Source organism: Miniopterus natalensis, chromosome 7 (assembly GCF_054644295.1).
Source record: "Miniopterus natalensis isolate mMinNat1 chromosome 7, mMinNat1.hap1, whole genome shotgun sequence".
In the NCBI taxonomy this organism is placed as follows: domain Eukaryota; kingdom Metazoa; phylum Chordata; class Mammalia; order Chiroptera; family Miniopteridae; genus Miniopterus; species Miniopterus natalensis.
The window spans coordinates 50,460,098-50,485,842 of record NC_142087.1 but is presented as its reverse complement, the minus strand read 5'-3'; the positions used below and the strand labels follow the sequence as shown (position 1 = coordinate 50,485,842).

At 38.3% G+C, this 25,745-nt stretch overlaps 1 protein-coding gene across 2 annotated transcripts in view; it reads left to right on the top strand.

Annotated features, from left to right (window-relative positions):
• The window catches only part of GAREM1 (GRB2 associated regulator of MAPK1 subtype 1), a 171,399-nt gene that overhangs the window by 37,985 nt on the left and 107,669 nt on the right, over positions 1-25,745 (top strand). For both annotated transcript variants that reach the window (XM_087819035.1, XM_087819034.1), the window contains exon 2: positions 22,837-22,977. In XM_087819035.1, the coding sequence (XP_087675161.1) occupies positions 22,837-22,977 (141 nt within the window). The remainder of the gene's footprint in view (positions 1-22,836; positions 22,978-25,745) is intronic.

Here is a 25,745-nt window from a genome sequence, read left to right as displayed (position 1 = left end):
ATAATCCATCACCATTTTTAGAACTCTCTGTAATACACTTTCCCTCCATATATAGTCATATTTTTTCATGCAATTTGACTAAATTACACTGGACCCCTTTCCTTCCTTTTCTGCGTACCGTTGTGTGTTAGAACATTTATGAGAAATTTAACTTTCAGACTTAGAAAATATAGTTTTAATATGTCAATAAATAATGTGGCATTTTTGAAAGGTCACATTTTTATGGTTGGAAGGAAAATTGGAAATATTTGTGGGTCATTTTAGTTGTCTAAGTGAGTTTAATACCATCTTTTCTCTCCAAGGTTAGATCCTTAATTTAAACGGGGAGGATCACTTATCTCCATGTGCATGATTTTAATTTTATACATGACACAATATAATATTCCAGGTTTTTGGAGTAGAAATTTTCATGTGTAATTGTGGGTGGGAAGCATGTTCCTTGTATCAGCTGTTCTGTTCATGCCTTTGACGGTAGTGGTGTTACACCCAGGAACTCCTGGTTTTCTATCCAGCTCTTTTATTTATCAGCAGAGTGGCTTTGGGCTGATTATTTCACCTCTTTGAGCTTCAGCTTTTCTCATCTATAAATTTGGGGAAGGAGTTTTTAGAGCTATTGAACGTTAAAACAATACTTAACACGGTTCCTGGAAAATAATCACTGCTCACTAAGTGGTGGTAGTAGCTACTATTAATTTTTAGTAAATGATGTGTTTCTTGCAAAATGGAACTTCACCAATGAAAAGATCCTAGCCTAGTTAATTTGATACCTACTTTGTTGCTCTGCAGTAGCAACTGTATGTGACTTTCCAAAACTTGGAGCTCCCAGAAGCTGTAATGGGACAATAGGGCAATGAGGGTAACACAGACTTAGGAGTGAACTGATGAAATAAGTGGCAAGCTCGTTACCTCTTCAGGGAATATTTAACTGGTTGGGTTGACTAAATTGTAAAAGCTCTATGTAGAATTAAAAGAGGCATTTCTATAGAATATAGAAAATAGTAGTAATATATTTGAGGACCCAAACTTGCAGAAGAATCTAAGGCATGCCATTTACCGTCAGACTTGCTGTTCCCCGTGTCTGACCGGACTAGGCAGCCCTGAGGCCTTGACTATTTGGCTCTGTTCTTATGAGGTCGGCTACATGCCTTCACTGAACATCTGTTGACTTAAAATCTAGGCCAGGAAAGTAACACTTTCTCTTATATTATCGTGTATATCTTGGTTCTTTCATGCATGTTAGTCTCTCTTTCGCTTCTCTAACTCCCTTCTTTCTCTGCTCCAAAGAGACTTTCTTGCACATGATCAATTAGCAGATTTCCTCCCATAATAATTATCAATATATTTGGAATCACTATTTACCTCAAACAGTAGTAAATTACATCTAAAAATGGAAAATCTCACTCTAGGGAAATTTTCACAACTATCAAGTGGAAGAGTCTCAAAATAGTTTTTTTTTCCCCTAATGATAGTATAGTAAATTGGTTAAATAAATGCCTGTCCTACCCCTAAATATGGAAAAGGTTCTTTTTTAAAAAAGTAAAAGCTACTCAGTTAGAATTTAAAAGGGAAGTATGTAGAAAACCCTAAGAATATTTATAGTGGGATATATAAGTGAGCGATAATGCATTAATGTATGCCAACACAGTGGGGTAAAAATTGTGGAGGGGAGGAGCCAAGTGATCATTTGGTTGACACTTCACTCAGTCACAAACACTAAATTGGGACTGGCACAGAATTTTAAGTGCCTTTTTCTTGGGCCTTACTGTTGTGGTCTTTCTTTAGAACAGTTCTGATATACCCTTCGGAAGGCTGGCCTGTGTGGATGGTGTCTGTGCCAAATTACAACACAGAACAAGGGACTGTTCTGTTTCATTTACTGAGAATAGTGCTTAATAAGTACTATTTGACAACATGCTGAATTAAGAGAATGTTATAAGGATGTTTCACAAGGAAAGTGGGTAAAACATCTGATGTTTACAAGTTCTATTTATATGTAAGTTGATAGCACTGCAAAGCCATGCTTAAAGCTTTATTTTTTAAATTGTAGTCAATGAATATGAATATGTATGCTGAGAGAAAATGATTTTATCTCGTTCCAGATATTTATACCGTATCTTGATATACCTGGTACTATTTCAGAATCTAATTGTTTGCCCTGTTGGTTTGAAATGTATCAAGTCCTGGTAAACTGACTCACTGTTAACCAAATTCATGCAATACTGATTTGTAACATGGGACACATTTATGATTATTTCTTTTTTGTCAACCTTGACTTTGATCTTATCCTAGTATCTAATCTTAGTTTATAATCATAAGTAACTATGGTTTCCTTCCTAAATGAAAATTATACTGTGATTCATATGTTTATTGTATTATACTAGTGTAGTAAAGGTCAGTGAGATTTAATGTCCGAAGGAGAAATAACTGTCAAAAGTGTCTATAATAATTCTCTTTACATTTCAGTATCACAAGCTAAGTGTGTATCTCAAGTTTAATTTATTATAGGTTTCAAGATACATGAAGGTACTTCCATGGGACAGTGAAATGTAGTTCTGGTGATTATCAGACATCTATAATCTATAGTCAGGTACAAGTACTACAAAATAACTTGTGTGTTAAAATACATAATAGTGTAGTTTCTGATTTTTTTTTTTTTTTTTCCTACTTAGGCTTCTCACTTAAATGTGCCTTAAAGAAAATATAGGATTTAGATGATCCCTAATGCCCCTTGCAACTTAAAGATCCTGTACTTTGAGGACACTTAACTTCAAGACCTGCAGTCTGTCTGAATCCATGGGGTGAATAGCAACATGTGTTATACATTGTAGGCTGATTACATTCTTGTGACCTATTCGAAGAGATAACTACTATTATGTCACCAGCAGCAGAGCTCAAGGAAAACCTGAATTTTTGCCTGTTCAAATAATTCCTTTCCTTTCTTTTCCTTACTTAGGAGCTAGTGCAATTCTAAAGAGCAGAGCAAGTGCCAGAGTTTAAAAAAGAGAGAGAGCGAGAGAAAGATATAAGGATAAACAGAACTATTAACTAGTGATTAGTTTTCAGTGCTAAAAGTATATATATATAATGCAAACTAATACCTTGCATTTTAGTTTATTCATATCTGGCAGTTGTGTGACATTTACGATTCATAGAGTACATTCATCAGTGTTCTCATTTAATTCTCTCAACAATTATGAAAGAGGTACTGTTCACAGTTCAGCTAGAAAACTGCCTCCGAGATTATTGTGACTTAACTGGGTTTGCACAGCCAGCCTCGAGCCAGGATCCAGACTCTGCACGGAGACTTCAAAGCCAGCTGTTGGTCTTTCTGTTCTTTCACAGTATTCACTTGGGCTGGGTTGGCTTTGCGACCACATTGAGATAGACAGTTTAGGTGAACTGCACATGCGCTTGTGTGAAATCTGAGTGTCCCACTTGTAGAACAGGCGGTTTTGTTCCCTTTTCGCCCGGGGTGCTGGGATAGAGCGGCTTAGGACCGACGCGCAGGAGCTTGGATTCTGGTCTTCCGTTGCCACCAACTGATCGCAGACCTTGTGTGCATTTCCTCAGTTATAAAGTGAAGGCAGTTGGCTCTCCAGACTTCCTTCTCATTCCAAAATTCTGTAATTCCAAATTTAATTTTTACCGTTTCATTCAGAATTGTTGCTTTAAAAATATTTGCCTCATGTGATTAGGCCCGTTTTTACATTTCATTTTTCCTAACTGTCTTTGCTAAAGATTAATACACCTTGAGTTTTGGATAGTGTAACAACAGAATCCCTTTGTGGTGAGTCTGAGAAAACTTTTCTTATACTGAATTCTATTCTGTAAGAAATACTGTCACCTGGTGAGCCTTCATCCTGAACTTGAGGAATTTGAGCCTACATTCTGCAGCAGAGCGCCAGTTACACAGGAATCTGTTCAGCAGACTTTCTGAAATGAGCATTAGTACCAAGGCCTTGAGCTCCCAGCCACACAAATACGAAATGTCACTGCAATTAGAAGGAGGAAGCAGTTCCATCTGTGGGATGGAAAACAGAAGGGATGTACCAGCAGAGACTTCACCAAGAAAGAGGTGCTAGGAGATGGAAAAGAATAATAGACCATCCTAGGCAGAAGGAAGCGTGGACAGTGTACGGAGGAGCAGAGAGAGGCCTTAAGGAAGCTGCTGCAGAGAATCTCCTGCAGCTCTGTTGGTATTATGTTGCTGAAGGATGACCTGCTGGAAAGGTAACCTGCATCTAACTTGGGAAAGTCTCAGATGGACTTGAGACCATCCTAGCATTAGGGAGACTTTTGAATAAAGGAAGGAAGAACAGAACTCTTATAAAAGTGAGAAAGGAGGCAGTGTTATGTTAGACTGTTTCTAATAGGGGGCAGGGCATTCCGGGAACAGGATAAGCTTGAGAGAAAAAACGTGCAGACCCGAGATGATAGATGATGATAGATAGATAGATAGATAGATAGATAGATAGATAGATAGATAGATAGATAGATAGATAGATGATAGCACATGGGGCTGTACTAGTCCCTGTCTGCAGGCCCTTCTTTGGCCCTCCCATCCCTCAGACTTATCCAGTGTGATTGCTGTGGCCATGTCAGGAAGGGTTTCTTACTGTACTCCATGGAATCTGGACTTTTTTCTCTCTGGGTATTGAAGGGCCATTGAAGATTTCCAAGCAGGGTAATAATGAGAGCAGATTTGCACTGCTCTAATTGCAGCAAAGTGGAAGCCACGTTGGAAGGATGCCAGAATCCAGACAGGGACACCCTTATAATATTCCTACCAAGAGCTGTTGGGCGACTGTATGAAGCCGAGAGCAGAGGGGATGTAGAGAGGGGAATGGAGCTGAGAGATACCGAGCTCAAATCATAGTAACAGTATACCAGCCAAGATTTATTGAGTGCTTCCTGTGTACCAGGTTCCTGGTGTCAGTGCTTTGTGTTTTACTAACTCATTTAATCCTTAAAATAACCTTGTGAAGTAAATGCTATTATTATCATCTACATTTTGCAGATGAGAGAACTGAGGCACAGAGACATTAAATAACACACTGAATGATAAAGCTAGTAAGTGGCAGTTTGGGTATGTAAACTGAGGCAACCTAAATCTAGAGTCTACACTCTTTACTACATTCTATTGCCTCCAAATCAGTAGGCGTGCATAGTCTTGGCAAGGAGGTAGATGTAGGTGAGGAGGGAAGGAGAGCTATTGATGACGGCTGCTGGGTTGACTGGGAGGGTGGAGCTCCCTCTCACTGAGACAGGAAGAGTAGGGGCTTTTGAAGGAAAGGTAATAAGTCAAGTTCTTGTGGGGAGTTCAGCTGGTGATATCCAGAAGGAATTAGATATATAGATCTGGAGCTCAGGATGGGCTTCTGCTTGACAATTACGTATAACTCTTAAATACAACCGCTCTCAGGACAAACTAATGAACTGGTGAAACTGTCTATAGCAACTCTTCCATAATTGCCTTCTATCTGAGGGACACTGGGTAGAACATTTCTTTATGCCGTTTCTGTATCTTCCCAGAAGTATTTATAAATATTTCTCTACATAGGTACATGCAGCATAAACACTGGGGAGAGAACTTCAGCATCGGTATAAGTGGAAATAGTCTGAGGAATCCCAAGGTTGCCGGACTGTCTGTAATGAACACAGCTCCACAGCACATACTGTTCGTGCTTATGAAACCAATGCAGTTAAGTGCTATGTGGCTCTCTTGCATCCAGCTTTGGATTCCTTTCTTTGCAGTTTAAATGGAAATGTTCTTTACAAACCTCCCAAAAGGTGTGTGGTTTCCTGGTGACCTTTTGAATGGATGAGCGAGTGTGTGGGTTTCATCCCAACCAGGATGGCAGTTCAGGGTGAGGAACGTGAAATCCAGGGAGCGAGCAGAGGGCTCAGCAAGAGTCAATGCCCAGGACCCATCCAGGAGGTAGAGATGCATGGAGTTTAAATGGTAGTGCACATTTCCCCCATCTCAGTGACTAATTCTTTTCTTTTCAGAAAAAGGATTCCCTCTCTTCTTTCCCACTCCTATCTAGGGTTGAAAAATACAAAGGAGCATAGCAAGGAAGCCTTGAGACCTAAGCATCACATATATAAAGTAATAATTTCAAAAGCTATTTAAAGCTGTGATAATTATATCCTTAACTTTTAAAAGCCAAGTGAATTTGTTGGAAATTATTTAAAACTTTATTTTTAAATATAGACTAATAAGTTTTGACTGCATTCATTTCTCAAATTTATTTTATTATAATATTTTATTTGTCTCCAGAGTCTAAGTGAACTATGGCCTACTTGAGATGTTAAAAATAAGGCAGAGTTGCACTCTTACTTGAGCAAGGTAGCAAATGTTATCATGTCCTAATATCTTAAAGTATAAATTGGTTTTGATTGCTTTTACACACAAGATCGCTCTGAAAGTTACTATATAAGCACAAAGTTTACCCATAATATTCTACTCAAAATCTGTATCTGCTGTGTACTGGAATAACTGGCTTTTTTTCTATATTACTGTCTGTGGGAGGTAGAATTCTAAGATGGCCCTTTTGATCTCCATCCCCTGGTATTAACACCAGATTGTTACATTATATGACAAAGGGGATTTTGCAGGTGTAATTAAGGTCCCTAATCAGTTGACTTTAAGATAGGGAGATTGTCTTGGTGAGCCCAACTTAATCAGACAAGCCATTTAAAATTTAATTTTCTCTGGCCAGTCACAGAAGAGGAGATCAGAGGTAAAGCATGAGAGGGGTTCAACATGAGATAGGTTTCCCATCAACAAGATAAGCTGGGGCCCTGAGAGTGGCCTTTAGAAGTCAAGAGTAGTTTCCAGTCAATAGACAGTGAGAGAACAAGGACTTCAGTTTACAACTGCAATGGTATTCTGCTAGCAACAAAAATGAGTTTAAAAAGGACCTTGAGCTCCACATGAGATCTCAGCCAGCCAACAGCTTGATTTCAGCCTAAGCAGAGAACCTAGCCATGCCATGCCAAATTTCTGACCTACATTTAAGCTGCTGAATTTATGGTAATTTATTATGTAGCAGCAGAAAACTAATACAGTGTCTCTCACTCCATATCTTTCTGCTAATATTGGTTATGGGTCTTCAGAGTTGCAATGCTAGCATCTCTCAAGCTTTAGTACATTTTCCATCTGTTGCCTTAATAACCACTGTTGCATTGAATTGAGGAGACTCCAAGTTCTTTTCCCCTTTTCTCTTTTAAAACTCTGAGCCAAATCTTCAAGGTCCTGTCTCATTGTGATGCTTGGGATAGGTTTCACCATCTTGGGGAAGGTAGGGAAGGCCTTAATCTCTCCTTGTTTATATTATTAAAGTGTCATCATACTTAAAGTCATTTGCAAATGTACGTTTCTGTTCCTTTTTACTTCGCTGATATAATTCTTGGTGATGTTATTTTGTGCTGCAGAATATGTTTATCACGTTATCCACTGCAGTGGGTCTGTTATTCCCATTTCACATGCAGAAAACAAGCAAAAGAGCAATGTGTGGCTACCCCATGGCAGAGGTAGGACTGGGACCTAGAGCAGAAGGATGTGTGGGATGGGCCGGGGGTGTTCATAGTACACAGCAACAAGGAGCAGTTGACTGCACAGTCCCACCAGTGAAATCTGTAAGCACTCCAAGGAGAAAGTAACTCATTTTGATTGTCTCATTTTGGGCGGGGGGGGGGGGGGGGGGAGGGAGAACACAGGTCGTTAGTTCTGTTATATATGGGTGGTATCCTATTTTAGTCTTCATTCTGTTTAGACCCTCTAGCTAGTATTTCTCTTGTATCTGGAAAAAAATGAAATGGAAGAAAATATTCTTTCTTTTTATGAAGTTAATGGAATAACATTCTGGACACTGGATAATTTGTAAAGTGATTTATTCACTCATTTATTTATTTATTAGAGCTGGAAGGGAGAATGGGATGGAGTAGAAAGTTTTCCATATTTATTTTTAATGCATCCACAATATTCAGGTGAATTTCTTTAATGAGGGTGAATTTCTTCACCCTCATCTGAAAAAAATCAAATGTATTTATATGTGATTAGTTGTATTCCAACTATATGTCTATCTGAGCAAACTTAGAATACTCTGAGTCATTTGGTTACATTCACATAACAACTCATTGACATTTTGGTGGGGGGAGCCCCCTCATTTGTTAAGCCAGGCTGTGCGATCCCTTATTTGTCAATGTCTGTGAAACCTTTAAAATGTTATTTAAACTTCACATAATCTAAACTTTGCAAACAGTGACCTTTTGTCTGTAACTGCCAACATAACTTTGGTCCATTAAAATAGATTTTTTTTTATTTAAAAAAGTGTATGTGCACATAATACAATTGAGAACACCCAAAACTACATTTTGCCTCTCCTCAAGCCAGTTAAATATTCCATGTCTCAGATTATGCATTTAGGAAATAGCCCTGTGTACAGAGAATTAAATGTCAAAGTGATTTTTTTTTCTTGTTTCATTTTGCGTACATTTTTCATGAGCCTTCTATATACATGGTGATATCCTGAGTCCTTTATACTTATTCTCATTCAATTATCCCAACTTGTTACCAGGCCAGAGTTAGTGTACCCAGTGCTTCAAAAGGCCAAAACTCAAAATGTCAGAGTTTGGAGTAAGGAAAGTTTTATTGCTTGATGATGACCATAGACATCTGGGTGCCAGCAGGGTTGGAGGAAGATTGTGCTTAGCCTGTTGAACCTAGTTGATGTGAGTCTGGTTCTGAGTTTCCTGCAGTTTTTTTGTTTTTGTTTTGTTTTTTAAATATATCTTTATTGATTTCATAGGAGAGAGAGAGAGAAATAGAAACATCAATGATGAGAGAGTCATTGATCGGCTGCTTCCTGCACGCCTCCGACTGGGGATCGAGCCCGCAACCCCGGGCATGTGCCCTGACCGGGAATCGAACCCCAATCTCCTGGATCCTAGGTTGACACTCAGGGCCTAAGCCACGCCTGGTGGGGCTCCTGCAGATCTTTGATAAACAATACATGCTTCCCTTATCTCCTGGGGAGAGGCATTTTCTGGTAAGGGTCTGTTTTTGTAAAAATCAGGCCAAAAGCAGAATTCCTCTAATTATTAGCATATCTGTATGAAAGACTGAGCTATTAGCCTGAAGATCTTAGAACAAAACAGGCTTGAGCAAGATGGAGTGAGAGAGGTCGAGCATTTCACTCTGTTAGTATTACTATCATTTAAAATGTGAAAACACTGAAGCTCAAAGAAGTTAAGTAATTTGCCCATTGTCATATAGTTAATAAATATTAGAACCACATTTCAAACCTAAATCTGGCTCCAAACCCTAGGCTGTTTCTGAGATCCCACTCTGCCTCCTACCTGACACGCGGAGCCATCATATATTCATTTGAATTAGTGGAAGCAGAGAGCTGGGGGCAGGGAGGGGCAGATCCTAGGAAATATGCCTGGTCTGCCTTTTCATAGCTTGGTGTCTGGAGGAGCCTGAGACAGTGCCTTCCTGCTTCTGTGGTTCTCAGTTACTCTTGGTCTCTGCATGCCTTAATGGTGTGAACATCTCACACAGTGTGGTAAATGCATACATTGCATTAACCAAATGTATCATCTTACATTCACTGTCCAACACTGGAGGACACACCAGATGTATCAGACTTATTGAGAGAGGAATGTCTGTATACTGTCTTTTATCGGATTGCCAAAGAGTATTTTTCTTACGTAAATATTTGCCCCTCTCTCACCTGCCAGTAATGTGATTCCATGGTATGTGCCAGGAGATTTACTCTATTTTGAATGTTTGCAGAAATACTGATACTGCTTTTGCTCACCTGTTTTTCTAAAAATTACTTGGCATAGAATTCTTATCTTTTAAATATTAGGTACAGTTCAGTATTAAAACTTAAGTAGGTTTACTTCTGTTTCATACAGCAAGAATCTATTATGGATAGTGCCTGGTAAATCTGTTGAAAAAGGGTCCTTTTGTCCAAGGATTCATTTGAAAAGAGGTAATAATATATCCCTAATCTCTCTCTCTTCTTTAAACATCTTTCTCTCCTGTTTCATTTATTCCTTTCGGCTTTGATTTCACCACCAAGTTCTTTGGCTTCATGACCACTTAGTGCTTTGTTGAAATTAATCTTTATTTCTCTCTGCTCTTGTTGGGATTTCACAGTAAACAATAAAACGTAAAAACACAACAGCTCTTTCACTTGCTTAGAACCCAAGATTATAGTCCTTGGGCCCTAGAATAGAGTATGCGTCCAACAAAATAGCCTTTTCTAAGTACTCTGCTTTCCTTGAGAGCCTTAATATTGAATAAGACCTGAGAGTCTAATTTATACTTAAAGTTATTTGTGAATAATCACCAATTTCTACCAAAGATTCTTCATTTAGAAAGCATTTATTATACACCTACTCTATGCTCAGCGTCTCGTGGAATGCAGACAGAGCAGGAAAAGAGATGATGTTGGGCCTAAAGAATTGTTCTAGTAAGGGAGACAAAGGGTCCCTTGTTTTTTATGCACTCAAAGTAGGTAGGTGCTATGGGGATTTAAATGCTTCCTTAGCATTTGTTTTATCACCCTAAACTTTTAATACTTTTAATAACAGTCAGTGAAGGAACTAGCAGTGACTTTTAGATTAGTCAACATGCTGTGGCAGCAGATATTTGGCTTAATTTAATCAGAATGTTTCCCCAAATAAAATATCCTTTCTGATTAGGTTGGCATATTATTATAGATTCTGTTCCAAAGAATTAAGTTGCTTCCTTTAAATTCTTACCCATTTTCTGGAAACAGCTCCTAATCATAGTTACGCTAGAATTTTTATGCTGCAGGTTCATGGCCAAAGTGAGACACAGTAGAGGAGATGAGAGTTTGTTACTGGGTCTTCATTCTTTGTAACAATGGTCCAGTGGATGCATAATCTTCAGGCTGTGGAATGGCTTTTCCTTCCTATGGTGCTCACCATGTGATATCACTGAGGTACTTAATGCTGATACTGAATTCTCCTGTTAATGATAAATTCTAGGGAAGTTGTTTCATCCATATTCCTCATGGTTTTTTGCCATTAATATAAAAACACTATTTTTCTGTCTGTAGTGGGGATACTTGATATTACCCCATTTAGAACCATGCATCTAACTTGGTTTCATAAATAGCTTAGAGTCAAAGCTCATGATATATGTGAATTTAACCATCCAAATGTGAGTTAACATATAACTCTTATCTGTAATTAGGTACGGTAAATGTGTGACTGAAGATTCTTAATAATTTTTGAGTAATATTCTGGTCTTTATGAAGTAAATTTGAGTTAGCAAAAGTAAATACAGCCTCTGCAATGACAGACTAGTTAGGAAGCTTGAAAGTAATTATCAGAAGCATAATATTGATGAGTGCTGCTTCCTGTAAATTCTGTGTAATTATTTTGAAGTAAAAAAACACAGCATTAGATACCAGACATTGTTCAAATTTTACAACCAGGAGCTAGGCTCAGACAGTACTTCCTTAGATGGGCACCTTTCATAAAATTGGTTTTTAAAAAAATCAGAAACAAAAATTCTTTTCTTTTTTGAAACTAATTTATTTATTTTGGTTGAATAATGAAGGCACCACAATTCTTACTTTATTCCAATACGCCTGTTTTAATTTAGGCTCGAGTTTAGCTTCAAGTCACAGAGACCAAAAGACAAGTTCGGCTGGTATGTTGCCCAGGGTGATGGGAACCCATGTTTATTTTCACTTGTTGCTATATCGTGGATTCAGTTCCAGTCTGGCTTCCCTCAGAGTCCCAGATGCCACTACCATTCAGTTCTAGTAATCACTCCCACACTCCACATATCAGAAGAATAAAGAGAGAAAAGAGGAGCACAGCTTCTCCAAAGATACATCTTGATTGCTACTTTTGTTCAGCATTGTCCTGGAGATTCTAGCCAATAGTATTAGGCAAGAAAAAGAAAAAAACAAAAACAAAACATGGCATCCAAAGTGGAAAGGGAAAAGTAAAAGTATCTCTGTTCACAGATGACATAAACCTACAGAATTTACAAAAAAAAACCTATTAGAACTAACAAAAAGGTTTAGCAAGATTTCACAATATAAGATCAATATATAAAAATCAATCGTGCTTCTCTGTGCTAGCAATGAACACTCCAAAAATTAAATTAGAAAACAGTTCTATCTCTAATACCATCCAAAAGAATTTAATACTTGGGAATAAAATTTAACAAAAGTTCAAGACTTGCACACTGAAAACTACAAAACATCATTGAAATAAAGATCTAAATAAATGGAAAGACATCCCATGTTCTTGGGTGAGAAGAGTTAATATTGTTAAGATGGCAATACTCCCCAAATTGGTTTGTAGATTGAACACAATTACTATCAAAATCGCAGCTTTATTTTTTTGGGTGCAAAAATTGACAAACCAATGCTGAAATTCATATGGAAGTGCAAGAGACCCAGAAAAAAAAAAACACTTGAAGGACAAAGTTGAAGACTCACATTTCCCAATTTCAAAGCTTATTGCAAAGCTATAGTAATTAATACATTGTGGTATTGGCATAAGGATAGATACATAGACAATGGAATATTGAGAGACCAGAAATAAACCCTTACATTTATGATCAATTGATTTTTGACAGAGAGGCAGGATAATTCAATGAGGAAAGAGTAGTCTTTGCCACTGGTGCGTAGACAACTGGGTATTCACAGTTGGAACCCACAACGTGCACAAAAATGAATTCAAAATAAGTCACAAACCTAAATATAAAAGCTAAAAACTATAAAATGCAGGCATAAATCTTCATGACCTTAAGTTAGGCAACAGTTTTTCACATATGACACCAAAAGCAGAAACAACAAAAGAAAAAATACATTTGACTTCATCAAAATTTAAGTAATTTATAGTTCAGAGGACACTATCAAGAACGTGGAAGGACAGTCCATGTAATGAGAGAAAATATTTGTAAATCTTACATCTGATAAGAAATTTGTATTCAGAATATACACAAACCCCTTATGACAATAAAGACAAATAACCAAATTTAAAATTGGGCAAAGGACTTGAAGAAACATTTTTCCCAAAAATACAAATGGCAGATAAGCCCATGAAAAGATATATAACATCACTATTCATTAGGTAAATACAAATCAAGTTCACAGTGAGGCACACTCCACACCCATTAAGATGACTATAATTAAAAAGATGGATAATAGCCCAGCCGGGCATGGCTCAGCGGTTGAGCATTAACCTGGGATCTAGGAGACTGTGGTTCGATTCCCGGGTTGCGGGCTTGATCCCCAGTCCTGGCCATACAGGAGGCAGCTGATCAGTGACGACTCTCTCATCATTGATGTTTCTGTCTCTCTCTGTCTCCCTCCTTCTCTCCAAAATCAATAAAGATATATTTAAAAAATAATTTTTTTAAAAAAAGATGGATAATAAGTGTCGGAGAGTATACGAAGAAATTGGAACGTGCATTTGTTGCTGGTGGGAATATAACATGGTGCAGCCAGTTTGGAAAACAGCTTGGGAGTTCTCAAAAAGTTAAATTTAGAGTTACCATATGACTCAGCAGTTCCATCCCTTCCAAGAAAAATGAAAACATATGTCCACACAAAAACTTGTACACACATGTTCATAGCAGTACTCAATAACTGCCCAAACTGCAAACAGCCAGATGCCCAGCATCATAAAACATGGGATAGCCATATAATCAAATATTATTTGGCCATAAAAAGGAATGAAGGACTGATTCATGATACAACATAGATGGACCTTGAAACATTATGCTAAGTGAGAGAAGGCAGGCACAAATGGTCACATATTTTATAATTTCTTTTATACAAAATATCCAGAATACAGAAATTTATAGACACAGAAACCAAATTAGTGGTTGCCTAAGTTTGGGGTGGGGAAGTAGGGGGGATGACTGTTCATTGGTATGAGGTTTCTTTGGGGTGATAGAAATGTTCTACTATTAGGTTCCAGTAATGACTGCACAACATTGTGACTATACTAAAACCACTGAATTGTCAACCTCAGTCAGTAGACTTTGTGGTATATTCAAGATATTTTTTTAAGGAATACATCTTGGAAGTTGCACATACTACTTCTACTACATCTCATTGTCTATGTCTTAGTCACATTATACACAATTGCTAAGTATTCTGTATTCTGGACAGCCATGCTTCCAGCTAATATAGGGAATAATTACTGAGGATGAGGAGTGAGTGAGATATTGATGGACAGCACTAGTCTCTGCCACTTTCTAGTTAAAGGTGAATCATAATTTTTTTTAAAAAAAAACCTGCTAGAAGTTATATGGTAAAGCAAATAGTCATTCTTGATGAAAAGCTTCCTATTAGTCTGAAATAATAACCTGCCTTTTTTTTAATGGTTTAAATAGGAAAAAAGGTCTTAGAAACTAGAATCTCTCTTATTTTTTTATTGCAACATAGAAAACCAAAAAAGGAGGAAAATATCTTTAATGTCACCTGATAGTTAAATGTATCAATTTGTGGGAGCTAAATAGGGGGAAATGGCCATGTTGAGTTGTCATCAATGGGTGATTGACCCTGCTTGGGAAAGAGGGCTACAAAGTCCCTGACTCCCAGGAATGCCACAGTCTAATTTGAGAAATATAATGTATATGTATTCAATGTTAAACAACAGGATAATTTATAATTACTACAGAATGAAAAAAAAAAGCAGACAAGTGCTGTGCAAGTTTAGTAGCGTTAGAGAATCCTGTGACCTGAGGTATTTGAGGACAATAGTAGTAATAACACTTAGTATGTGGCTAACACTTTCTAAGTAATTGCTTAAGTATTATCCCACTCCGTTCTCACAGCAGGTTCAAGAACTGAGTCACCTGGTGGGGTGAAGCCTCAGGGCCCTCACTCTTGACTGCCTCAGTTTTATTCCAACCCCCAGCTGCACATTAGGACGCTTGAGGAAATTTCAGAACACGTGGGTATCTGGGTCCCACTCCCAGACATTCTGATTTCACTGGTCTGATGTGGGACCTTACCCCCACCTGCGCCATTGGAGCTTTTACAAGTCCCCTACTGATTACAGGGAATGTGTAGATTGGGGTCAGAACCACTGCTTCCCCTCAGGCTGAGCCCTTGAGGGAAGGGTGGGACTTGCGACAGCGGGTAGGTTCCCATTGTTAGACCTGGACAGCGGCGAAGCTCCAGCAGTGCTGGTGTCTATAGCTCGGCCCCGCTTCCCCGCCCCAGCCCTTTCTCTGTACCTTAAGATATGTTTTAGTGTTCATAAAATGGCAGCGCCTAGAAATGGACTATCCTATTGAAGTAGATGAATATAGAAATGCAGGTGTGTGCATAAGCAAGTGGAGCAACAAATTGATGCCTCTCGCCTGGCCAGCGTGGCTCAGTGCGCCGTTGAGCATTGACCTATGATCCAGGAGATTGAAGTTCAGTTCCTGGTCAGGGCACATGCCCAGGTTGCAGGCTCCATCTGCAGTTGGAGCAGCCCATCAATGACTCACTCTTTGATGTTTCTCTCTCTCCCTTGCCCTCTCCCTTCCTCTCTGAAATCAATAAAGATATATTTATAAAAATTGATGCCTCTCTCTCCCTTCTCTCTAAAATAGATAAATTTTTAAAAAAGAAATGCATGCGTGTGCCTGTCATTGGGGGATTCTGTTCAACATTTGGAATAGGGTAATGTTATAGGTGAGTTTTAGGATGCTAAAATTATTCATGTGTCTCCTAGATTTAGGACACTCTCTCCTTTGCATTGAGGGCATCTGTGCCAGAAGCTTTATCTTTTTTTACCCCTTATATGCTTTCTGAGAAGCTCTTATCTGGTGTCTTCAGATACCTTTATTTGATTGATACCCATGTCTGCCCCTTCCTCTTCAGTCCTACACTTTCTTATAATACCTCAATCATTAGGCTAAAAGCCACATCATTTCTTATTCCTAGAGCTTTTTTCCTCATTGAAGAAATTTTTTTAGTTTCCATTGAATTCAAAATTTATTACCTGTGCTTTAATGATTTCCTGTAACCACATTCTTCCTGATCGCTTTATAATTTCTTCCTATTTTAGTTAGTTAGTTGCTAACTTTCTTTCAGGATTTTTCTCTCCTGCTAATACTTCCTTCTTGGGACACCTTATTGCTTTTTCGTTGCAGATAGCATTTTAATTTCATGACTCCAGGATTGCTCTTTCACTGCCTTAGAGCCATTTGCTGTGACATCATCTCCTAACCTCCTTTGCCTCTTCTCCTTACATAACCTTTCTTTACTCACCATGCCATTTGGATTGTGGTTCTTTAGGTCAAGGAAATATTATCATAGTACCATGTTCTGTTCTCCCAGTAAATATTTATTGTTTGTTTGGGAGACGTTAAAATAACTAGGACTTCATACATTGAAAATGTTTGAGGATGTTAATTAAATAGCATTTAATTATACCCCTCAGTTTATGGGATGAAATGTAACTAAAAGAACGAGAAGAATTTTTAGTTTCAGCTACTTTTGCAAATTCAAGGTAAGTTTGTATTTATGAAGAGTACTTGGAAAGAATAGCCTCTGTAACAAAACCTCTGTGATCATTATAATCGGGAAATGTTGCTGGTGTTGGAGGCTATGCACAGAGATATTTCGGATAAGGTAGTCTAACTACTGAAACCAAACAGGAAAACTACAGCACATCGCTGGCGTAATGTCCCAGTCCAAGTGTGTTTCTCACATCCCAGCTCGGTGTGTGGTCAGGGCATGGGCAGGCGGTTTGTTCCACTATGTATTAATTAAGGAACCCAGACTGCTGGCAGCTGTGCTATCTTCAGCTTGTTCCAAGGTCTTCCTGGGAATCAATATTCAGCCCTTGGCTGAGGAGAGAGCACAGCGAATGGCTTGTGGGCAGTTTTCATGGGCAAGGCCAGGACAGGAAGTGGGAAATGTCATTTCTGCTCACACTGCCTCGGTTAGAACTCGGTGGTGTGGCACCACTGAGCTGTAAGGGGAGTCGGAAAGGAAAGGAATCCTGTCTGGTGGTCAGCCCCTGACATTGAAGGTATTTTTAAAAAAGTTTACATTGTAGGAGAAATGCAGTGGCTTGAGTATTTAACTCACTAGGATTCCTGTCTACTTGGAAAGGATTATAAGGTCAAGTAAACACATAATTAAAATTAAACAGCCCTATTTATTAACAATGAGGAAATACAAGTAAAATGTTATCACTTGACCAGCTTTCCTGTTAACATTGGTAAAGTAAAACAATGCCCAACCATTACATTAGATTTGTAGTAAGTAGAACACAGATATCACAGGACCTATTAATTTTTCCATTGTTGATAGATTTAGCTATGACATAAGGAACAGTTTATGTTCATAACATAAAAACACTACCATGTTCAGTAAATCTGATTCTCATTACACATGTAATAAATCAAATTATTTCAATGGAGCCTTATTAATCAGTCAGCAAACATGCAAGTATCCGGCATAGACAGGCTCCTACCAATGTGCTGAGAAGAAACCAAACAAATTGGGGACAAAAGCATGCTTTAAAAAATAAACTGGCATGATAAAATTATGTATTTTCTGTGCAAAGTGGAAAGTCAGGAGTTCTAGGAGTTGAAAAGATTCAAAGCGCACACCTGTAGAGATACCACCCCGAATTGTTGACTGAGCCCTTTACTTTGGTGTGAAATACACCACCAAGAACAAGGAGACACAAATGTGGAAAGTCAAAAACATTTAAATTTATTAGCTGCCAAAAATCACAACACATGGACTGATTCAGACCCATTCTAATTAATTCATATGTAAAGGTACTGTAGTTATGCACTAACTCATACATTCAACTGTAATGAATTTAATTATAGCTCAGACAAAGCTAAAATAGTTTAGCATAATAAAAACCATAAGATTCAATGTGTAGGGGGAAATATTCTAAATAAAGATAAATGTATTATATTAGAATATTAAAGCAAAACCATGAGGCAGTGACTCAGGGCTGTTTCATTGCTTCGCGGTGGTTGTTGGTAAGAAGAGATAGTTTAGAGAGGATCTCATCCAACAGCATTTATGATCTTGAATATCTTTGTTCCTTAACCTCAATAACTGTGTTTCTCAAACTTGGCGAATATATAGACAAGGAAAGTTTTTAAAAGGGAAAAAAATTGCTTGTAATTCCCATAGTGTTAAATTATTTTTATTATAATGTTATTTAAATATAGATAAACATTAAAAAGTCAGGCTGAGTTCCTCATGCTCATAGCTGTAAAAGAAATCTATAAATTTATCATAGAATATAAGCAAAGTGACAAGATCAATGCAGTTTCCATTTAAAATGTTAAGGATTCGTATCAGGAAGACATTCGTGGGGACATTTGAGTTGGTCTTTCAAGACTGAGTAGGATAAGTAATGGGTGAGTAGGGATTGGGAGATAAAGGCTTAGGCAAATGAAAGAAAGTGAGGAGAGGGCCCAAATATGTGAGAGAGAGAAAGGGGTATGTGGACAGAGAACATGTTCTTTGGGCCCTAATGTGTGGTGTGGGGACATATGATCATAGACCCTTTGGAACTAGATCATTGGGCCCTTAAGCATTGGACCAAGGAGTTAAGATCTCATTCTGTATGAATGGGGATCAGTGAAGGCAGATGTGAACAGAAGAAAAAGATAAGCAGTGCTATTTTCTTAAAAGTGTTATCTGCAGCAATATTTACATAAGTTGAAAGAGTGAAGAACAGGAGATTGAAAACTCAGCCAAGAGGTCAGATCCATGAGAGCAGATACTTGGTTTACAACTTCTCTTCAAGAAGTGCTTGTGGAATGAACCTGGGATGCCTGAATGAGTCACAAGGGGCCATCCAGGTAGAAATGTGCAGAGGGTCAAGTCTGAACTCTCAGCTCAGTATAGAAATTAGTAACTGGCAGCATTGATTTGGGAATTGTCTGTAACTAATTAAATCTTTGAGAGGTATATAAGATGGTCAAGGAGAGAGAAAAGGTGAACAGACTAAAGGTGGAACTTTGATTAACTCCTACAGTTACAGCTAATCTAAAAGGGGAAAAACTGAGAAGGTAACAGGGAGAGATTGAAAAGGTAACTCAGATTATATTGGCCCAGCAGCCAAACAAGCAGAATCTGTGCATGTCCAGGTAATAAATAGTTACTTTAAAATTTGAGATAGATTCTTTTTTTAAATCCTCACTTGAGGACATACTTAGAAAGAGAAGAAGGGAGGGAGAGAGAAATTGGGCATCAAATCCACAACCCAGGTATGTGCCCTGACCAGGAATTGAATCGGCAACCTTTCGGTGCACAGGGTGATCCCCAACCAGCTGAGCTACTCCAGCCAGGCTCGATTCTTCTTTTTTTAAGCAGACTTACTTTGAAGGATTCATAGAGTTCAGTTTTAGTAGCATTAAAAATGATTTTAACAGGTATGTAAGACAATGTTGAAGAGGTCAAGTTCAAACTAGACAAAGTATATCCTGGAAGCATGCTGGATGCAGAGAAATTTCAGGATGGCATTACCATATTTTGGAATTTAACACAATTCTTTTAGACTTATTACATCATTGAGCTAAATATATAAGTTTAGTGTGTTATACATAGCAGTTAAGCAACGGGATAATTATATCACAAAAATTGTTTACTTTATGAATTCATATGTAATTTCTCTATTTGTGGCCTACCCTAGGATATTTTAAGTGATTATATTAAGTTTTATTTCTAGACAGTTTTTGTGAAACTTTTTTTTGCCTAAAGCAGGCACATGCTTCAGCTGTTTAAAAAAATTAAAAAGACATAAGCTCAAAAATAGGCCTTGGTTTCTTACTTTATGGCTTCAAAAATCATTCTGTATCCTCTTGATAGAGTTTACAACATCAGCTAGCAGTAGGATTTAACATTACATTTTCATTTTGATTAACTTGACTGCAATCGTTTCTTAGCTGCCTCTTTACAGCCCACTGTGGAATAAAATTAAAACCATTTTTATGATACAACAATTTAGTTGCAGAAAAAGACATTTTTCTTTTTTCCCTGAATGGCACTGTGTTTTTCCTCTGAGTTTCCTGCATGTACTCCATGGTTCTGGTTTCTCCTCTCTTCCATTCCTCTCTCAGTACCACCAGATTAATTTTCCTAAAGTAGTGTTTTGGCTATTCTCTTACCCAACACTCTTCAGTGGCTCCCCATTGCCTCCCTCTCATCTAAGACCATCTCATCAACCAAAGAAGGACCATCCCTAATGCTTTATATTCCTTTTAACATATTCTTGATGTTCTCTGCTAAAGTCCCCATCTCCACTCTGGATTTCTGCTTCCTCTGGCATAGCGCTCAGCATGTCCTACGGTACATGAAATTTCCTATGAATGCATCTCATGAGGGAGAATGTTGACTTCTTGAATGCAGGGACCCAATCGTCCTCGTTATATTTTTGCCGACTCCTCCATTGCTCTCTGCATAAAAGATACTCAATAAGTGCTTGTTGGTCATCAAATTGTAGACATGAAATATGCACATTCTTTGTCTAATATATCTCCAAGCTGTTTTATAAAGGCAAAATAAGTAAACAAATGTTTGCCGGATAAAATGACAAACTTGCAAACTGCTCTTCTTTCTTCTGATCCTCTTACCCTTTAACCAAAGCACCTTTCACTTTCTAATTAATTCATTTAATCATTCTTTCTAATGGTGCTTTCTCCTTCCTGATGGATAGTAAGGGTCCTAGGGCAGGGGTCTTTGTTTTGTTTTCTGATGTGTGTGCTGAGCGCTGGGAACAGTGCTTGTCATACTGGTTGAGTGAGCGAGTGAGACTTGAAGCCAAAGGGCAGTTTCTCTATTTCCTGGATTATTGTTGGTGGTTTTCAAGGCTACAGACAGTGTGGTGTTGAGAGAACAGGAGAGATAGATAGATGAGGGAGGGAGGGAGGGAGGGACGGAGGGACGGAGGGACGGAGGGACGGAGGGTGGGAGGGAGGGAGATCCTGAAGTCAGTTTCTGCCACTTACTCGCTGTGTAACTCTAGATGAGTTTCTTGACTGCTCTGAATATCATATCCTAACCTGTAAAAGGGTATAACCTGAATTGCCGTGTTGATATATACAGGATTACATTTTAGGGAGGAAACATTTTACAAGAAATAAAATTAATAGCTCATGTTTCTGGCTTACTCCTAACATAATATGATAGATTTGGTGCTCCACAGTGTCCATCGCTGTCACCAAGTATCTTTACAACCACCCTGTGAAGAAGGGACTGTTGTTGCCCCATCTCCTGGGTGAAGAGAAGGTGCCTGCCCAGGACCACACAGGCAGAGCTTTGACTGAACCAGGAATGCTGGACTCTGAGGCCCATGTTTGTAACTCCCAACTGCTGTAAATGTGCCTTCCCACCTTCTGCCCTTGGTGGGGAGCTCTGAGGAGGCTATATTATGGGCAGTGCTTCTAGATCTTTCTTTCCTGCCCTAATATGCTTGAGAGATGCAAAGGGCTGATGAGTACCACTGGCTTCCCCAGATGGTATCTTTATGAACCTGGCCGTCCCAAAGCATGAGGGGCAGCGGAATGTGGTTTGGAAATACCCAGTAGAACCACCCCCTTCCTGCTAAGGTACCTCCACTTCCAGCCCCCCCCCCCCACCCCTGCAATAAAAGCTTTTATTCTTAGCATTTTCTGTAACAAAGAAACATTAGCATTTTCTGTAACTTTATTACTTAATGTAATAAAGTCTTACTTACATTACGACTCTATTAAAAATTATGGCGTTATTGGTTTGGGAACAAATTTGATGGTTTATGGTTGTGATAGCCAAATTGATCATCACAGATTTTCTACTTCTTTTTTAATTGAAAAAGTACTGAAACTTTTAAGAATTTTTGAGGGATCTATAAATGCCATTGTAAAACATACAGTTAAATCACCAATACCTCTTTTAATTATCACAATATAATATCAAAAGTAAGGAAGGTTGGTTATCTGTATAAAGAAATTAGCCTTTTCAGGTATTTTCTTTGAGCATTTAAAATTACTAAACCAGGATTAATGGGATGGATCATTTCAGTGTCTAGAAAACTATCTTTTAAGTTTCAAGGAATGAATTTCTCTCTGGAAATAGTTTGTCACTGGTTGAAATGCTAAAAGGATACATCAGAAATTATTAAAATGAAAAATAATTTCATTTGTATGCTATAAACTTCACTGTTTTTAATTAATTGGGAAGTTTGGTAGGAGGCCAGGTAGAACTGGCAAAACATAAAATTTAGAAGGAGAAAGAGGCGTTTGTTTTCAAGGACTGTTTCAACAGAGAGAGAGATAAGTTTATTATTTATTTTTGGTAGTTATACTATAGTGTTTAAGAGCATAAGCTTTGGAATCAATCTGACCTAGGCCTGAACCTATTCTTTTCCACTTATTCAATCTGTGTGGGCTTAGGCATGCTATTTAACGTTCTGAACATTTATATTTTTCCACTTGTAGAGAAGGAATAATACCTGCAGCATAATGTTACTGTATTACATGAAATAATATATGCAAAGCATCTAAGTATTACCTAATGTGAGCACTTAATATTTGTTTTATAATTATTGAGATAAAATGAGGCATTTGAAAATCTCTTTGTAAATAATTAAGAAACATTTCTATGGCATCTTGAGTGACATTGTCAACTTGGCAGGAATGCTTTTTTTTATTATTTTTTTATTGCTAATTCATAAGTGAACTTTATCTCCTTGGGATGAACTATCAACTTCTGCACTAGTGAAGTTTTAACTAATGTAATTGTATTGCAGAGTATGGAGTAAGCATGAGCTAATTCTAAGTTTCTTATATAAAATCCTGTTTTCTAGGAGAATGCATAGAAGGGCTGCGGGAAAACGACTACCTTCTGATTCATTCATGCCGTCAGTGGACCACCATCACTGCCCATAGCTTGGAGGAGGGGCACTACGTCATTGGGCCAAAGATAGAGATTCCGGTACATTACGCAGGTAAAACTGCTCCCATGGGGCAAGAAGAGGGAGTGGAAGGGGACTTGAATGTGCAGATTTTTTCTCCACGGTGAGAAAATAGGAATTGTCTATAAACTAGAGAGTACAATGACATAGAAAAAGAGAATCAAACACTTTCGTGTGGTCATTTGATCGATCATTGAAAGCTGAGATTCATTTTGTCGTAATTATTTATAATTAATGCATGTCGTTAAACGTGGATTCTTATTAGATATGAAAATTTTATAAACACAAAGAATGTCTCTGTAGTCTTAGAATGACAGTCCCTATGTATGGCAACCTCTGAGCTTCGAAGGCTCTGCATATCCCTGGGCACAACTTGAACGCTGGTTTTTGTGAACGACTTCGATAGCATGATTTCACAAGGTACCGTTTCACAGATGAGCATTGTGGTCTGGTTTTAAAAGCCTTGCACTGGAAGCTCACATACCTGGACATATGCAAACGTAGCCTTTAGAGCACAGACAGCTGAGATGACCTCACTGCTTTTGTTAAATCAGAATAGCTGCCTTCTCACCGCACTCTGAACCCCATTCAGCTAAACAGTGCATTAATTATTATTGAACACATTTATGTGCTAGTACTGTTTTGGAGCTTAGGGTTCACCTAGTGGCTTGACTGTACATACACACATATACACATATATACAGTTTTTAAAAAAGAATTGATGTTACCCTATGCTTTCTCCGGTACTTACAGTTAATTATATACAGGATTTTATTTTTATTATTATTTTTGGCTATTCAATTTTTCTAAAGATCTGTAGCAGGACACTTTAGTCAGTTAGCTATAAATTGTGCCACCTTAGACTGCTCTTATGTTTTTGAATGAAACCTCTACAATACCCAGGAAATTTTCTGTTTAGAAAAGGGGCTTTGCTGTATTTCTTCCCAGTGTCTAGAACAGCAGCAAATGGTACATGTTTAACAAATATTTATTGAATGAATGAATGTTTTGGTCCCCTTTTGTATTCCTAGAAATCTTTCATTGCCAGTATTACCCAGGAATGATTCAGCTTCTCAAAAATCCTTCTTATTAAAAAAAAAAATAATAATTGTAAGAAAGCATTTCTCTGACCTGAAGCTTTGTCCTCTAGAATTTTATTTCTTAGCCATAGGAGTAGCCTTTTCAGAGAAAGGAGGAAGACGTAGTTGCAGAAAGTATTACTACTGTGAGACTGGGAGTGAGGCCAAAGGGGCAGAGAACGAGCCAGGCACGCAGACTGCCAGCCTCTCCTGTGCATAGATCCCACAACGGGTGAGATCCACCCTACTTTTAGCAGGCTCCAATTTCTGGTTCCTGTCTTCGTGGAAAACTAAAAAGGAAGGTATAAGATTATGCTTCATCAACATACAATTTTACCTAATCTGTTGTGTTTTTCTCTCTTAGTAGATAGTTTTAGTTTCTCTTCTAAACCCACGTGAATGTAGCTGTCAGATCAGCCCTCCCAAAGGAGAGCTTTCATTTGATCATTTCTGCAAATCTGTTTAGAGACTCAAAACTGCCACCGGGCCCTCTGACTTGTTGCTCAGGGCCTTCCAGGGCCTGGTTCTAGTCTCCTTCACACTTACCTTTTCTACTCTGAAGACTGAACCTCCCACACCAGCTAGATTCGCCACCTCACTGTTTCCTGGACATACGGGAAACTTTTCCGTTTACACCATTCCCTGGTCGAAGTTGCCTTCCTCAGCTTTGCTCTTATCAGAGCCTGTCGTTGTGTCCAGAGGGTGCAGGTGTCACCTACTGTCCCCATGTGGTCTCCTGATATACTCACTGTGTATCACATTCACTTGGCACATGTCCTCAGTCTTCCTTCAGTTAGTTCCCTATGTCCATAATTCTTCACTCACCAGTTGGACTATACATTCCTTAACTAGTGAGACCAATTCTGAAAAGTTTTTGTGAATCTTTCGGCTCTCTACACAAAAGATATGATTCTTTATGGCTATAGACATTCGATCTAGAGATCTCAAACTTGGCTACACATTGGAATCACCAGAAAACTTAAAATGACCAATGCACAGGTGCTGTCGTCAGAGGTTCTTGTTTAATCGGTCTTGAGTGTGGACTGAGCACCAGGATTTTAAATGCTCCTCCTGTGGTTAAATTATGCAGCCATGGTTGGACATCCTTTGTTCTGGAATGGGTAATCAGTGTGTCAGATGATAATATTTCCCTGAATGCCCACAAGTATTTGCAAATGTTTATTGTTTTGAATGTATTTTTTCTTAATTAGCAGTCATTCAGCTTCCACTGGGAAGAAAGAAATGCTGTGTTTAGCAGCTAACCCTTTATCTGCAAGGAAGATAATAGTACTGAAATGGGAAATCAGGCAGTGTGTTGCAAATGATACATTTTTTAAGCAAAATTGAAGACATGTCAAGACTAAAAAGAAACATGGACATTAAGATCCACCACTTTACATGAAAGGAGAGGAAATATAGTTAAAGGAAGAAAAACTTAAAATAAGACTGTCTTAATTCTGGCTACTATAACAAAATACCACAGACTGGATGGACTATAAACAACGGAAATTTATTTCTCACAGTTCTGGAGTCTGGGAAAGTCCAAGGTCAAGGTACCCGTAGATCTGGTATCTGCTGAAGGCGCACTTCCTGCTGTGCATGTGGCCGTTTTCTCCCTGGGCCCTCACGTCTTGGAGAGAGAGTAACCACCTCTCTTATGTCTCTTCTCAGAAAGGCACTAACCCCATTCGTGAGGGTTCCATTCTCCTGACCTAATTTCCT